The sequence below is a fragment of the Microplitis mediator genome, chromosome 1 (assembly GCF_029852145.1).
Source record: "Microplitis mediator isolate UGA2020A chromosome 1, iyMicMedi2.1, whole genome shotgun sequence".
NCBI classification, from domain to species: Eukaryota; Metazoa; Arthropoda; class Insecta; order Hymenoptera; family Braconidae; genus Microplitis; species Microplitis mediator.
Genome location: NC_079969.1, coordinates 24,336,732 through 24,353,416, shown reverse-complemented (window position 1 = coordinate 24,353,416; position 16,685 = coordinate 24,336,732). Strand labels below are relative to the sequence as shown.

Below are 16,685 nucleotides of genomic sequence, written 5' to 3'. Positions count from 1 at the left end.
ATTATATCTCAGTGTATCCATCTGTGACAATATATATCGTGTGACCTAAATATTATTAACTAGTCTACTATAGTCTTCCATACGGTCATTCAAATTGTTTGGATGAGCAAGATCTCAATCATGAACCCAAGCTATTACTATTTATGAATGCTCTACCTTTTGGTCGTTTTACATTTAAAATTCTCTTTATCAGTTTACATTTTTTTAGTTTTATTTTTTTTAACTTACACAGAAAAACAGGATTTCTTGGCACAAGAAGTATTTTACATTTAAAATTGAAGATAAACATTTTTTTAGGACAGACAAATTCTCGACGCAATCAATTTTTTTTTACTCCAAAAAATTTAATGATCATGAAATTTAGTAGAAAATTAATAATTTTCGGATTATTTTTTTTAACAAATCAATTGAAAAAAATAAAAAATAAAAAAATCCACATGTAGAAAATTTTAAAAACTATAGGTGCAATTTTTTGAAATTTTTATTTTTTTATAATTTGTCGTTTTCAAGAAATCCAAAAATTATTTGATGTTTGCTGACTTATGATTCTGAAGTTTATAAAAAATTAATAATTTTTAGATTTTTTTTCTAATGAACCAATTACAAAAAAATAAAAATATGCACATGTAGAAAATTTATTAAACTATAGGTGCAATTTTTTGAAATTTTTATTTTTTTACAATTTGTCGTTTTTAAAAAAATCCTAAAATTATTTGACGTATGCTGACTTATGATTCTGAAGCTAGTAGACAATTAAAAATTTTCGGATTATTTTTTTTAACAAATCTATTGAAAAAAAATAAAAAATAAAAAAATCCACATGTAGAAAATTTAAAAAACTATAGGTGCAATTTTTTGAAATTTTTATTTTTTTACAATTTGTCGTTTTTAAAAAAATCCTAAAATTATTTGACGTTTGCTGACTTATGATTCTGAAGTTAGTAAAAAATTAATAATTTTTGGATTTTTTTTCTATTGAACCAATTACAAAAAAATAAAAAAATGCACATGTAGAAAATGAAAAAAACTACAGGTACAATTTTTTTAAATTTTTATTTTTTTATAATTTGTCGTTTTTAAAAAAATCCAAAAATTATTTGACGTTTGCTGACTTATGATTCTGAAGTTAGTAGACAATTAATAATTTTCGGATTATTTTTTTAAACAAATCAATTAAAAAAAAATAAAAAATAAAAAAATGCACATGTAGAAAATTAAAAAAAACTGTGTGTGTAATTTTTTAAAAAATTTTTTTTCTATAATTTATCGTTAATAAATAAATCCAAAAATTATTAGACGTCAGTTGACTTTAGTATCATAAAATTTTTTCTCGCTCCAAAAATTTTTGTGTTCAATTTTCAGTGCAAAAATTTTCTATGGGGAAGTAAAAAGTTTTTGCTTCAAAAAATCATTTTTTTTGTGTAGTCAAGATAAAATACAAATTTTTTATTCATTTAAATTTAAAAAAAAAAACTAAATTTATTTTTAAAAAAATTACCTTTTGGACCGGCGTAATTTAGATTCTTCGCGTGTTTGAAATCCTTGTACGAAGCAAATCATTATAGATTCTTGTTGGGAAGTTGTAACTTCACCCATACACTTGCTTTATATATTTTTAAAAAACCACATAAATGCGACGTTTTACTAATAATATTATTTACAAATCTCGATATTTTATTAGTTATTTTTTTTTTATTTTTATTTTTTACGATATTTCAATGGCACATGATCAAGGCACCGGATATATCTTCCCACTACTTTTATAATTATACTCATTTAATAGTATATTGTACAACTAGTGCGGTAAGTTGTCGATTGCCCACGAGAGCGAAGTTGAGCGCACGAACGAAGTGAGTGCGCTCATTCGCTCGAGTGGGTAATCGACAACACCGCACGAATTGAACACAGTTTTTTTTATCATTAATGCAATATAAGTACTATCTTAGTGCTCGCTGTTTTATTCTCCAAGTAGCTTTTTGCTGATTCAACTGTTGCCGCGACATTTTTGTGGGTTAAACGATAATCTGCATGCGACAAGAAGTAAATTTGAGTGCGACAAGTTTACTTGTCGCACTCAAATTTACTTGTCGCACGCAGATAATCGTTTAACGCACACAAATGTCGTGGAAACAGTTGAATGGGCAAACAGCTATTTGGCGAACAAAAGAGCGTGCGCCAAGATAGCACTTATATTGCATGAATGATAAAAAATATATTACTATTATTATTTATAATTATAGCAATAAAGTTTAAAAATATATCAATCGGCCATCAAACTGAAGGTGGAAAAAAACTTTAACACCTTCAAGATAACGGAGTAATCAATAAATAAATAAAAAAAAGTTTATTTAAAATTTTAAAAACAATTAAATTTTAATTAACATAAAATATTTTCTTTATAAATAACTTTAAATAACCAATCAATATTTATTGCAAGAATAAAAATATCTATTGTATAAAAGTATTGGAATTTTACTTGAGTTTTATATTTTTAAATTTAAATTCACTTTATATTACCGCGGTTTTATTTTTTGACAGCACAATTAACTTTAGTGTCTGTGGTAATGATTTTTTAAAAATTAATGTGTATTTAAGTGTCTAACTTTCTCTCATATGGTGTCCATATATAACGCGATTCTCGAGTAGTAACACAACAATTAAAACCGCACTCGTGGCATGTGTCGATCAGCACTATTTGATTTCAACTACTCTGTATTTCTTTCTGGCTCACTACACAGCCTCTTAACTCTCTCCGAATAGTTATATATATATATGATATATATATAGTGTAGTATAGTTTATATATTGTATATAATATGGTCACATGTGCATTAAGAAACTGACATGTGTGGGTCCTATCACTACGTGGTGTTTCTCCTTTCGACGACGCCGCTCGATAACCATTTCTACCTCTACTGTCCTCTACTACTTGCTTGGTAATTCAAATTTCCCCCGCATTTGAACAGCGCCATTTAATTCACGTGTTATGAATAAAAAAAAAATTTTTTTTTTTTTAAACTAATGAAGACAATTAACGATTTTTGTATTTTTTTTTTCAAAAAAAAAAAAAAACAGAAAATATGCATGTGTAGAAAATAAAAAAGCTGTAGGTGCAATTTTTTTTTTAAATATTTTTTTTTTTAACATCATTTTTTAAAAGACAAAAATTATTAGACGTCAACCAAATTTAGTATCATCAATCTTTGATTTGTAATTTATCGTTTCTAAAAAAATTCAAAATTTTTAGACCTCTATCCAAAAATTCCCATAGAATCCACTAAAATGCGACAAAACGCATAGAAACCAATACAGTATATAGGATTCTGTACGGTTTTTGTTGCATTTGAGTGAATTCTATGGGAATTTTCAGATAGGGTCAGCTAACTAGAGTATCATGAAAATTAATTTGCGTGTTAGCTAGTAAATTTCATTGATTTTATTCAAAATAATTCAAATGAATTTAAACCGCGCCATTTAATTCGTATTTATTATGAATAAAAAAAATTAATGATACTGAAGTTAGAGGACAATTAACGATTTTTGAATGTTTTTTCATTCAAAAAATTCATGACAAAAAAAAAAAAACTAAAAATATTCATACGTAGAAAATTAAGAAAACGATAGGTGCAATTTTTTAAAATATTTTTTTTTTATAATTTATAATTTCTAAAAAAATTCAGTTATTAGACGTCGGGTAATTTGAGTATCATAAAAACTAATTTACATGTTAGTTAGTAAATTTCATTGATTTTATTCAAAATAATTAAAATGAATTAAATAGAAAAATTTGAATGTAGATCTTAAAAATTCAAATTTTTAAATACTTAAATTATGAATTTGGTTTATTTATAGTTAACATTGTAATATTTCTTTGAATAATTTTTATCTTTATTTTAAAATTGATGTTTTTGGTGACAGTGAAATCACAAGAAAACTGACAAATTATTTATTTTAAATAAACAAATTTAATATTTCTAGAATTTTTTTTTTTTTTTTAATGCACACGAAGGACTTTCTTGAATTTTTAGTATCTATTTTTAGGTAATTGATTCTAATAACATTATAATTTTATCATAAAATATAAAAAATTGTCAGGTTTTATGTTTTCAGTATCATAAATTAGTGACTAATATCATTGTATAAGAAATTCTTTTTATATATTGTTATAAAATATCACAAGTTATATAACATAATTTAAAATTATAAGAAGATTAAGATTACATTTATGCATATGTTTTTTTTTCTTTTCATTTTTGATTATTTTTAACTCTGTAAGTTTTAAGAATTGAGTGACAGAATAATAAAAATAGAATACATTTATTTTTAAAAAACAATAATGATTTTTTTTTTTTTTGGCACATTCATACTCTTGGATGAAGGAAAGTTCTGACTAATGAAGAAATAATTTAATATACAGCAGAGAAGGGTTACGTAATCTAACAAAAAACTAATAAAGTAAGATCAAAGTTTCTTGAATTTTTTTATGGTAATTAAATTCTTGCAGATTTTTTCAATTACAACTGCTTTTTAATAAAATTTTTAATTTACAAAAAAAATATGAAATAACATGATACTGAAGTTAGCTGACGTCTATTAATTTTTGGATTTTTTTACAAACGATAAATTATAAAAAAAAATAAATGTCAAAAATTGCACCTATAGTTTTTTACATTTTCTACATATGAATTTTTTCAGTTTTTTTTTTTTTTGTAATTAACTTTTGAAAAAAAAAATCGGAAAATTATTAATTGTTCTTTAACTTCAGTGCCATAGTAAGCCGACGTCTAAAAATTTTTGAATTTTCTTAAAAACTATAAATTATAAAAACAAAAAAATGTCAAAAATAGTATAATATATATTATATATAATATCATATAATATAATAAGTCGTTTATATAAAACGGACCCAGGAACAGAATATTTGGACTAGTCAACGAGTACTCAAAAAATGTAAATTTCTTTGGGGGATCTCTTAACTCATTCAAAAAGTCAATCCAAGTGGAAATAAAAACCAGAGGGAAAGCTGAAGCCAAAAATTAAGAAATTAAGAATAATTTAGAAATTTCAAATACTTTATATTTTTTCTTTAGTAACTTATTCCTAAAGTTTATCTGTTATGTATTGTAGTTATTGTGATTATCGCACTGGATAATGCAAATGAAATATGAAAATTTGCAAATTGCTGAAAGCGTAAATAAATAAATAAAAAAAAATGCACATAGTTTTTTAAATTTACATTTAAATCTACATGTGCATTTTTTTGTTTGTTTTTTCTTTCATTGATTTGTTGAAAAAAAAATCCGAAAATTTTTAATTATCTTTCAACTTCAGTGTCATAATTAGCCGAGGTCTAATAATTTTTTTGAAAACGATAAATTATAAAAAAAAAATAAATATCAAAAATTGCACTTATAGTTTTTTTAATTTCCTACATGTGCATTTTTTAGATAGTATTTTTTTTTGTAATTGATTTGTTGAAAAAAAAAATCAAAAAATTGTCAATTATCTACTAACTTCAGGATCATGAAATAGATAATGAAAAATATTAAAAAATATACGAGCTTAAATATTGCACATATATCCACATAGATATAATAGAGCATTACATAAAAGATCGATAGAATGCAAAGTTTGTTGCAAAAATAAATAGAGCTATCGTATTGACAAAGTTCATACCTTTTATGACCTTTTTTCTTCCTCATCACTCAATAACTTCATACACAATATATTTCGTCTTCTATATCTTTTCTATAAGATACATATTTTTTTTTTCACGATAAGACGTCATAAAAAAACTATAAACACGGCTAACATTTATTGCTATACATAAAACTTTATATAATACTTTACATATTTTATTGTTACTATTTTTTTTTCCTTTACTTATTATTGTTTTTTTTAATCATTTTATAAACGTCATTGTTACTGATTTTCAATAAAAAAAAAAAATTATATATTATTTTGCTGTCATTTAGCAACATTTTTTTTTCTCATGCTTTTAAAAATTATTTAGTTGACACGAAACAAATAATTGCCCTCGAAATGCGGCCTTTAATTATTTTTCAAAAGGTCATTTAGAATTTTTATAAAATTTGATATTTAAAATTCAAAGATAAAAATTTTTGTTACTGAATTTTTGACTACAAATTTTTTAAGAATTTTGTAAATTATTGGATTTAACAAAAAAAACCTGAAGTAAAAAAAATGAAACGTAAGTTGGCCGACATCTGATAATTTTTGGATTTTTTTTAAGCAATAAATAAAAAAAAAAGTATTTGAAAAAATTGAACCTATAGTTTTTTAAATTTGCTAAATGTGTATTTTTTTTTTTTTTTTTTTTTTCTAATTGTCCGGTAAAAAAAAAATCCGAAAATTTCCGATTGTCTGTTAACTTATGGATCATTAAAAAAATTATAAACTCAAAATTTGGTCATTTTTAAACAAAAAAATAAAATAATTAAAAATTTTCTGTCCTACAATAAGATCAAAAAAATGGCAATAGAATAAAATAATTAATTTTTTTATTTTTATGTCATACTTAAAAAAATTATAAGCGTTTTTTAAATTCTAATCAACGATTCTGCATCGAGCTGAATTTTTTATAGTGTAGACTAAATGGTTTTATCAGTGAGCGTGAAAAAAAAATTTTTATTTCAAAATGACAATTTAATATATAGGATACATATATATGTATATGTAATTTTTTGATAATTATAATTATGAAAAAAAATGCTTACGTTGTTTGTCGCCAGGAAAGAAAAGAAATAAGCGGAATGTCCATAATAGATAAAAAAAATTTGCTTGATTGCAAAAACTAGCTCTGCGATAATATTTTCATACATGTTGAATGTACATGTGCACAGTCATTTTTTTGCGAAACGGAAAAAAAGTTAAGCAGTTGCGGTAAATAACGTTCATCAGATGAATAATAATAAATGTGGTTGAATCATGTATTTTTCAGTGAGACACGATATTATTAAATGTCTATAAGAGGGGGAAGCACACAATTAATCCGATAGATAACGTGACCCGTATGTAAGAAGCAAATAGAAGAAAAATATATGTGTATAAATATAAACCAGATGGAAAGGAAACCTCGAGAGAATTAACTATTTGCGTCATAATGTTATTAATTTTAATGATTTAATTACTGAAAAATTATTTTAGTATGTACATTGATTTTTTATTCAAAGCCGTTTTTTAATTTCCAGAAATGTTCGGCTTCTAATTGATTATGAAAAAAAACTTATTTGTAAATTTGAATATCAGTAATATTATATTTGAGTTGCATATAATTATAAACTAGATAAGAAATTTTTGGTACATTATTTTTAATCATTTAATTTAGTGAGGATATTGATACAGTGAAAAATTGGGAGTAAATTCTGAGTGATTACGGATTTTATTTCGATTCGAATTCGCTCTGATTCGGAGTTTTAATATTAAATTAAATTTCTTTTAGAAATTAATTTCCCTCCGAATTGGAATTTTATTATTAAATTAAATTTCCCTTCCGAGTGAATTTCACTCCGAGGGATTAAATAAATAAACAGTCATCTGCTCTGCATTCACTCCGGATTTACTCCGCGTTCACTCCGCTAATTTTTTTCAGTGCAACATAAAAATAATTGTAATTTCAATGTAAGAAATTTTTGAAAATACGAAGAACTACAATTAATATTAATTATAAAAATTAAAAAATCATAAATTCTATTTGTTTCTACGAAATTCAGAGCTCATTTATAAATACACGGAAAAATTAACGGAGTGAATGCGAAGCGGATGACTGTTTATTTATTTAATTCCTTTGGAGTGAAATTCACTCCTATAAGGAGTTTATTTTAATATCGAAACTCCGAATCGGAGTGAATGCGGATTCAAATAAAATCTAGTGCACTCCGGAATTACTCCGCTGAAAAATCAAACTCCTTATTTACTCCGAATGCAGAGTGATTTTTTCTTAAACTCCGGGACTCCAAGTGTCGGAGTGAATTCGAATTTAAATAAAATCCGTAATCACTCCGAATTCACTCTCAATTTTTTTAAGTGTTAATAAATTACACTGTAAAAAATTTGCAGAGAACGCGGATTAAATCCGGAGTGGATGATTGTGTATTTTTTTAATTTCCTTGGAGTGAAATTCACTCCAAAGGGGAGTTTGTTTCAATATTGAAACTGAATCAGATTGAATGCAGATTTAAATAAAATTCCGATCACTCCAAAATCACTCCGCTGAAAAAAAACTCCTCATTTACTCCACATACTGAGTGATTTTTTCTCAAACTCCGAATCTCCGAGTGAGTTCGGATTTAAATAAAATCCTTAATCACTCCCGATTTTTGACAGTGAAATTTATCTATTAATTAAATTATTTACCTAAAATTTAATTATATTTAATGAAATTAAAAACTACAAAAAACTAAACTACAAGTGTATAAAGAATGCACGTGGATTGATTAAATTGGACCCATTGACTATTTTAAGTAAAACAGAGAACTGGATTAGCACGGAAGTTTGCTAATATAATTGAAATTAATTAAAATGTCTCGAGGTTGAATAAATTAATTTTTCAGTAGTATATGTAAATTAAACAAAATAATTAAATTAAAAAAATGAAACTAAAATTTTTTCATTGAAATAAAGTGGATTCTTGTGTACAAAAATCCTGCCAGTTGTTGAGTAATAATTCTCTAATCAGACTGTACTCATTATTTATAAAAAAGGCTTTAAAATATAAATTGTTCACAGATATTTTTATTACAGAAAATCGATGCGTAAGGATAAGCTCGACTATATTGTCTGGCTTATTTAAACGTGGGAAACCTTAGGGAAACCGAGACAGGGACAAGCAAACCTAGAATTACGCGATGATTCTGTAATAATAACTACATATATCCTCGGACATTAGACCTTGCCATTATATAATTCAATTAGATCCACTAGATCTAGTTCAACTTTCTCCGTAATCTTATTCTATAAAAAGTACTGATTTTATTTTATAGTTTTATGATTTTAATTTCAAAATAAATCCATAAATAGTCGACTACCCGTCATAAGCCTGCCTGTTATAAGCCTCTTCCCCTCAATCGGCAGGTACTGAGTCCAAACAGCTTCCCCACTTAACCACTTTTTTGAGTTTCGTACCAGACATCCCGTTATAAGCCTCCGTTAAAATTCTATAAATTATAAACTAACAATAGGAACAAAATATCAAAATTAATTATGAAAATTTACTATCGATATTTCGCGGATAATAATTTAATAAATATTAAGTAAAATATAATTTATTGTTGATAATTGTAATGATTAATTACAATTAAAGCTTCTGTTACAATTTAAAATTTTTATTGAGCATTATGTTGACCAATAACAATTATTATTATTATTACTGTAATTAATACCGTTGTCATTATAATTTTTTCCAGTACAATTATTATTTGTGTAAAAAGATAAGTATTTATTTTAGCGCCATAAGCACTAGAAAAATCGGGATACTGACGTATGTAACAAAACGTAAATATGACATTTAAAATGATATTAAATAAAACAGGCTTATAACGAGTAGTCGAGAACAAAACTAAACGCACGGTAGTAAAAAGATTGAAATTTCAATAAAAATTTTACCTGTCCCCTAGACCAGGCTTATGACGGGTAGTCGACTGTATTAATAAATAGAGTAAATAATCAATAAAATAAATTTTTAAAAAATGCGTATTTAAAAAATTTTAAAATTAGTAAGTGCATTTTTTATATATATGATTTTTGAAATTATTTACTTTACTTATTAGTCTAGTCAACAAGTTCAAAAAGACGAAAAATAGAGATAAAGCTCTTAAAAATATGAGCGATAGCTCATTCGATTCGGAATGACGTCTAGAAAAATGTATCTCGAGGGTTTATTAGCACATAAAAAATTGCGATTGTTATTAACAAATTAAGAGAAAAAAAAAATGTCATTTGGTTTTTTGTTAATAACTTAAAAACTATAAACATTTTTGAAATTTAAAAAAAAGATCCTTAAAGAGGAGGAAATTTCCAATAAAAAAGTCCCAACTCCCCGAACTGTACCTCTATTATTTATAATTTTAATTTAACGCCGAAAACAGGGCTTCGCGCGGCCGTTACGGCTTGGGCGCACTGCCGCTAAAGAGAGCGTACCACATAAAATAATTTTTTTATAGTAACAAATATAAATTTAAAAATTTAAATAAATTATGGTATCATCTAGACACTTGAAAGAATAAATCCCCGTTGGAAAAAAGTTATTTAGTTAATTTTTCAAAAAGTTGTACTTTTGTTAACTAACTAATTTTTTTCTAATCTCCGTTCTTATAAATAACGACATAAAAGTTTAAATAATACACCTATAAATTTTTGGCTTCGTGAAGCCCTTCTTATATATATACTTAACAAGATCATGCCATAAAAATTTATTAAAGCTTATTATTTTGTTTATAATAATTTTTTAAAGTTAACAAAAAATGAAAAATCCAAAAAATGTTGTTAAAAAATTTTTTTTCGACATATTTTATGTTATTGCTGTTTTTGCATCTAACAACAGCATTAAATTACGGTCGAAAAAAATTTTTAACATTATTTGTTAAGATATTTTTTATAAACAAATAGACAAGTTTAATATTTTTAAAAAATTTTTTTTTACCATTTCATTGTCTTGGCAAAATAATGATTTTAAAAACTAAAATTTTTTCTTAAATAACTTTTTTAATTGTTTATAATCGTTTTTTTTACATTTCGATAGCTTAAATAATTAGTTAAGAAATTATTTTTTCTTTAAAAATCATAATTGGTGTTTCTTTATAAGTTAGGAAAAAAAAAAATTTTTTTTATAAATAATTTCATCGTTTGTTAACTTAACAATTTGTTATAAACAAATTCCATAAACTGTTATATTTTTTTTGTTGAGCAAAAAAAAAAAACAAAAACAGACATATATATGACAGTAATAAAAAAAATTTTTTTCTATTTTTTAAAACACTTTTAAATATTATACGAGACCGAAGTTGAATCGCCCTCTTGATTTGTCAACTAACAAATTGATATAACTTATAAACTATGAGAGATACGATAATGAACATTCAGGTGGTTTTTATAAAGGATTAATTTATCTTTTAAATAAGCGAATGACCAAGTTTCTAACTATTGTTTATCAGCCATTATATGCATTTGTTTATAAAAATTTGAGATTTTTTTTACTTTTTCGTATCTTTTATGACTTTTAACTTGTTAAATAATGAAATTACAGCTTTGAACCTCGAAACAATTTCATTTAGTGATAAAATATCTACCAATGAACCTTTACATCATATCTGTATCTCATATAGTTAAAATTATATATGCGTGTTATTGATATTCATTGAACTTGTTTTCTTTTATGTATAATTTTTTGTTTCTTTATTGCATCACTTACCAATATTTTTAATTTCTATATATTATATTAAGTTATTATAGCTTCTAATTCGAGCTACTTCTATTGTTTATTTCGAAGATAACTCAATAATTTCATCAAAGAAACTATTTTTTTTAAGATAAACAATAAATTTCTTAAAAAAAATAGTTTCTTTGATGAAATTATTGAGTTATCTTCGAAATAAACAATAGAAGTAGCTCGAATTAGAAGCTATAATAACTTAATATAATATATAGAAATTAAAAATATTGGTAAGTGATGCAATAAAGAAACAAAAAATTATACATAAAAGAAAACAAGTTCAATAAATATCAATAACACACGTATATAATTTTAACTATATGAGATACAGATATGATGTAAAGGTTCATTGGTAGATATTTTATCACTAAATGAAATTGTTTCGAGGTTCAAAGCTGTAATTTCATTATTTAACAAGTTAAAAGTCATAAAAGATACGAAAAAGTAAAAAAAATCTCAAATTTTTATAAACAAATGCATATAATGGCTGATAAACAATAGTTAGAAACTTGGTCATTCGCTTATTTAAAAGATAAATTAATCCTTTATAAAAACCACCTGAATGTTCATTATCGTATCTCTCATAGTTTATAAGTTATATCAATTTGTTAGTTGACAAATCAAGAGGGCGATTCAACTTCGGTCTCGTATAATATTTAAAAGTGTTTTAAAAAATAGAAAAAAATTTTTTTTATTACTGTCATATATATGTCTGTTTTTGTTTTTTTTTTTTGCTCAACAAAAAAAATATAACAGTTTATGGAATTTGTTTATAACAAATTGTTAAGTTAACAAACGATGAAATTATTTATAAAAAAAATTTTTTTTTTTCCTAACTTATAAAGAAACACCAATTATGATTTTTAAAGAAAAAATAATTTCTTAACTAATTATTTAAGCTATCGAAATGTAAAAAAAACGATTATAAACAATTAAAAAAGTTATTTAAGAAAAAATTTTAGTTTTAAAAATCATTATTTTGCCAAGACAATGAAATGGTAAAAAAAAAATTTTTAAAAATATTAAACTTGTCTATTTGTTTATAAAAAATATCTTAACAAATAATGTTAAAAATTTTTTTCGACCGTAATTTAATGCTGTTGTTAGATGCAAAAACAGCAATAACATAAAATATGTCGAAAAAAAATTTTTTAACAACATTTTTTGGATTTTTCATTTTTTGTTAACTTTAAAAAATTATTATAAACAAAATAATAAGCTTTAATAAATTTTTATGGCATGATCTTGTTTAGTATATATATAAGAAGGGCTTCACGAAGCCAAAAATTTATAGGTGTATTATTTAAACTTTTATGTCGTTATTTATAAGAACGGAGATTAGAAAAAAATTAGTTAGTTAACAAAAGTACAACTTTTTGAAAAATTAACTAAATAACTTTTTTCCAACGGGGATTTATTCTTTCAAGTGTCTAGATGATACCATAATTTATTTAAATTTTTAAATTTATATTTGTTACTATAAAAAAATTATTTTATGTGGTACGCTCTCTTTAGCGGCAGTGCGCCCAAGCCGTAACGGCCGCGCGAAGCCCTGTTTTCGGCGTTAAATTAAAATTATAAATAATAGAGGTACAGTTCGGGGAGTTGGGACTTTTTTATTGGAAATTTCCTCCTCTTTAAGGATCTTTTTTTTAAATTTCAAAAATGTTTATAGTTTTTAAGTTATTAACAAAAAACCAAATGACATTTTTTTTTTCTCTTAATTTGTTAATAACAATCGCAATTTTTTATGTGCTAATAAACCCTCGAGATACATTTTTCTAGACGTCATTCCGAATCGAATGAGCTATCGCTCATATTTTTAAGAGCTTTATCTCTATTTTTCGTCTTTTTGAACTTGTTGACTGGACTATATTGATAATTTAAAATTTTTCTGATGTCTGCTACATTCAAACTCGTAAGAAAATTTTTGTTTTTAATTCAAACTGCAAAAAATTTCAGAGGGCAAATAAAAATTTTCTGAATATGTCATTTAAAATGATATTAAATAAAACAGATAAAAATTTCCTCTGTCCCCTAGACCAGGCTTATGATGGGTAGTCGACTGTAGTTTATTTAGTTAATTTAATTATAAAAAAAACTCACCAAGTACCTCGAGTTCTTTTGAATATTTTACGTGTCAAAAGATGAGGCAAAGAAAACCTCCGTCTTGTATTAATATTATAAATATCCCCCATTTTCACTAAAGTTATCATATTTTCCTCCCACAAAAATTTTACTCCGCAATATTTATTCACTCATATTCCGTTAAAAATAATTTTCCTTATTTCAAATAATAAATTAACAAGAATTCATTAATTACTGAAGCATTAAATAAATTTTTTACTTGGAACATTACGTCTTGTTATAATTAACTAATTAGTTCAAAAAAGTAAATTTAAAAAACCGATAAATAAATAAATAGTTGCACAACAAATGAATTATTTAATACCGCCATGTTATTCAAAGTATAATGAAACACTCAAACGATTTAAATTTTCGAAAAATAAAATGTAAATATATAAATCAATATCCTCAAGAGACAGATTTATCTTCTCCACCCATTTCAATTATTTTTTTTTTATTTTGCACAATTAAAATTTATCAGCAGATAATTATACGCAGCTACAATATAAAAAAATATATACTGTATTGGTTTTTAATAAAATAAATACATAATGATTGTAACTGATACCAAACATGCTACTGCCAATTTAACAAAGATAAAATAAAGTATATAAATATATACTTATCTATGTCATAATTTATTTAATTCAAAGTTAAAAATGTTTATATACATCTTACTTTAACAGGTGTCCTATAACAAGCTGATAATAAATTTTTTTATCAACTTTCTAACGTAGACACTCTTATCAAAGTATCTTGGAAAAAAAAAAAATTATTATTATTATCATGAAATTCTCATGGAATGTTTTTTATCTAATCAAGATTCTATTAATTAGAGGTAATAATCAATGCAATGCATTGTAATTTAATTACAGGTAATTTTACTAAAATAATATATTTTTATAAGAACAATAATAATAGCGAGGATGACATATATTTTGTATTTATATAATAATTTTATGATCCTGAGGTTAGCAGACAAAAGAATTTTCAAATTTTTATATCAACAATTTAAGTAAAAAAAAAAAAATGCACATGTAGAAAATTTAAAAAACTATTTATGCAATTTTTTCAAATATTTTTTTTTATAATTAATGATTTTGAAACAAAATCTAAAAGTTATGAGACGTTGGGTAACTTCAGTATCATAAGTTAGCTGACGTTTAATAATTTTTGCAATTGTTTCCAAACAATGAATTATAAAAAAAAAATAATTTAAAAAATTGCACTTATAGTTTTTTAAATTTCCTACATGTGCATTTTTTTAGTTTTATTTTTCTTCCAATTGAATTGTTGATAAAAAAATCTAAAAACTTTTGATTGTCGAAATTATCCATGAGTGTGAATGTAGCAGACATCAGATAAATTTAAAATTATAAATAAGTAGAATAAATAATTTTAAAAAAATACACTTGTTTATTTCAAAATTTTTTAAATGCGCATGTTTCAAAATTTAATTTTATTAATTATTTACTCTATTTATTTATAATTTTAAATTTATCTGATGTCTGCTACATTCACACTCATGGCTAATTTTGACAATAACAAATGTTTGGATTTTTTTTCAACATTTCAATTGGGAGAAAAAAAAAACTTAAAAAAATGCACATGTAGGAAATTTAAGAATCTAAAAGTGGAATTTAAAATTTTTTTTTTTTTTATAATTTATTGTTTTGAAACAAATCCAAAAATTTTTAAACGTCAGCTAACTCATGATACTAAAGTTACCCGACGTCTCAACTTTTGGATTTTGTTTAAAAATGATTAATTATAAAAAAAAAATATTTGAAAAAATTACACCTATAGTTTTTTTAATTTTCTACATGTGCATTTTTTTAGTTTTTTTTTTTTTAATTCAAATGGTTGAAAACCCGATCAGAAATTTTTTAATTGTCTTCTAACTTCAAAATCATTAAGAATTTTATTTCCTTTGATATAAAACTAGAGTAGAATTGCCGTTTCTGTCAATTTTAAGTCCACATTTGGCCACTCAGAAATTTAAAATAAAATAATTTTTAAAATACGCAATGACGTAATTTTCTAAATTGTTTCAAAAATATTTTTATCACATTACGTTTCCGTTAATTAAAATAAAGTATTAAATCCCCAAAAAATGAACGCAGGTGCTGCCTGTACCCATCATAAAAAAAATGATTACTTACTCATTGATACTTGAGGATTCGCAATTATCCCCAGGTCCAGATATTTGAACTTTTGGAAGCCCATAGCCCTCCGGAGACGTATTTCCAGACGTATGATGTCGTTGACTACGATGGTTATTATGGGAGCTGATAGAATCATCGCTATCACTGCTATGCGGTATCGTGTTTTCTGACCCAACTCCACCACGAGGTCTAAAAAATACCAAATCACCAGAAAATTTTAACTTTTTCATTTTTTTAATTATTAACTTTGACGGAACTCTTATCATTTGACGACCCACAGCTTAAATATTATAAAACTCAACTACAAACTTTGAATGCTTTGACTTACGAACGTGTTTTATAAGATAAGAAATTTAACGTTATCATACTTTGTATTATCTTTAATTAAATTAAGATATATATATATTCCATTAACAGTTGATTAAAACTTAGAACTAATTGACCCAAGTAATTACTAATTTTTAATAACCGACCAGTTTATCTGTCAATAAAAAAAAAAAAACCCAAGTTCAAGTAAAATAAATTTGGGTTTTTCCTAATGACTGAAGTATTAATTTTTTTTCTTACACAATAAATTTTTTTTCTACTTTCATCAGCCACTAAAACTCCTGCTCACTCACTAAAATTAATTATTAAAAATTTAAATTGTCTACTAGGTATGAAAAATAATACTCAGTGAACAAATACCGATATCGTTACGTGTTGCCCTGAGAAACCTTTGAAAGCTTCTACTCCGGATTTAATATTGAGGATTGTGGTGATTGGACGACCACAATATACTCATGGTTAATTATTAGCATAGTATACAAATAAATAATAATAAAACATAAGTAACTTAACAATAAAAACTTTAAAGATGGCAGTAGATGATTCGCATCAGCTGACCCAGCCACGAACTGTCAACAATCAGCTGTATGCTGAATTTTTTACCGTAAAAATTATTT

At 24.5% G+C, this 16,685-nt stretch overlaps 1 protein-coding gene across 3 annotated transcripts in view; it reads right to left on the bottom strand.

Annotated features, from left to right (window-relative positions):
- LOC130671508 (GRAM domain-containing protein 2B-like) overlaps nt 1-16,685 on the bottom strand; it is a 47,786-nt gene that overhangs the window by 23,609 nt on the left and 7,492 nt on the right. For all 3 annotated transcript variants that reach the window (XM_057475458.1, XM_057475438.1, XM_057475448.1), the window contains one exon: nt 15,739-15,930. In XM_057475458.1, coding sequence (XP_057331441.1) covers nt 15,739-15,930 — 192 coding nt within the window. The remainder of the gene's footprint in view (nt 1-15,738; nt 15,931-16,685) is intronic.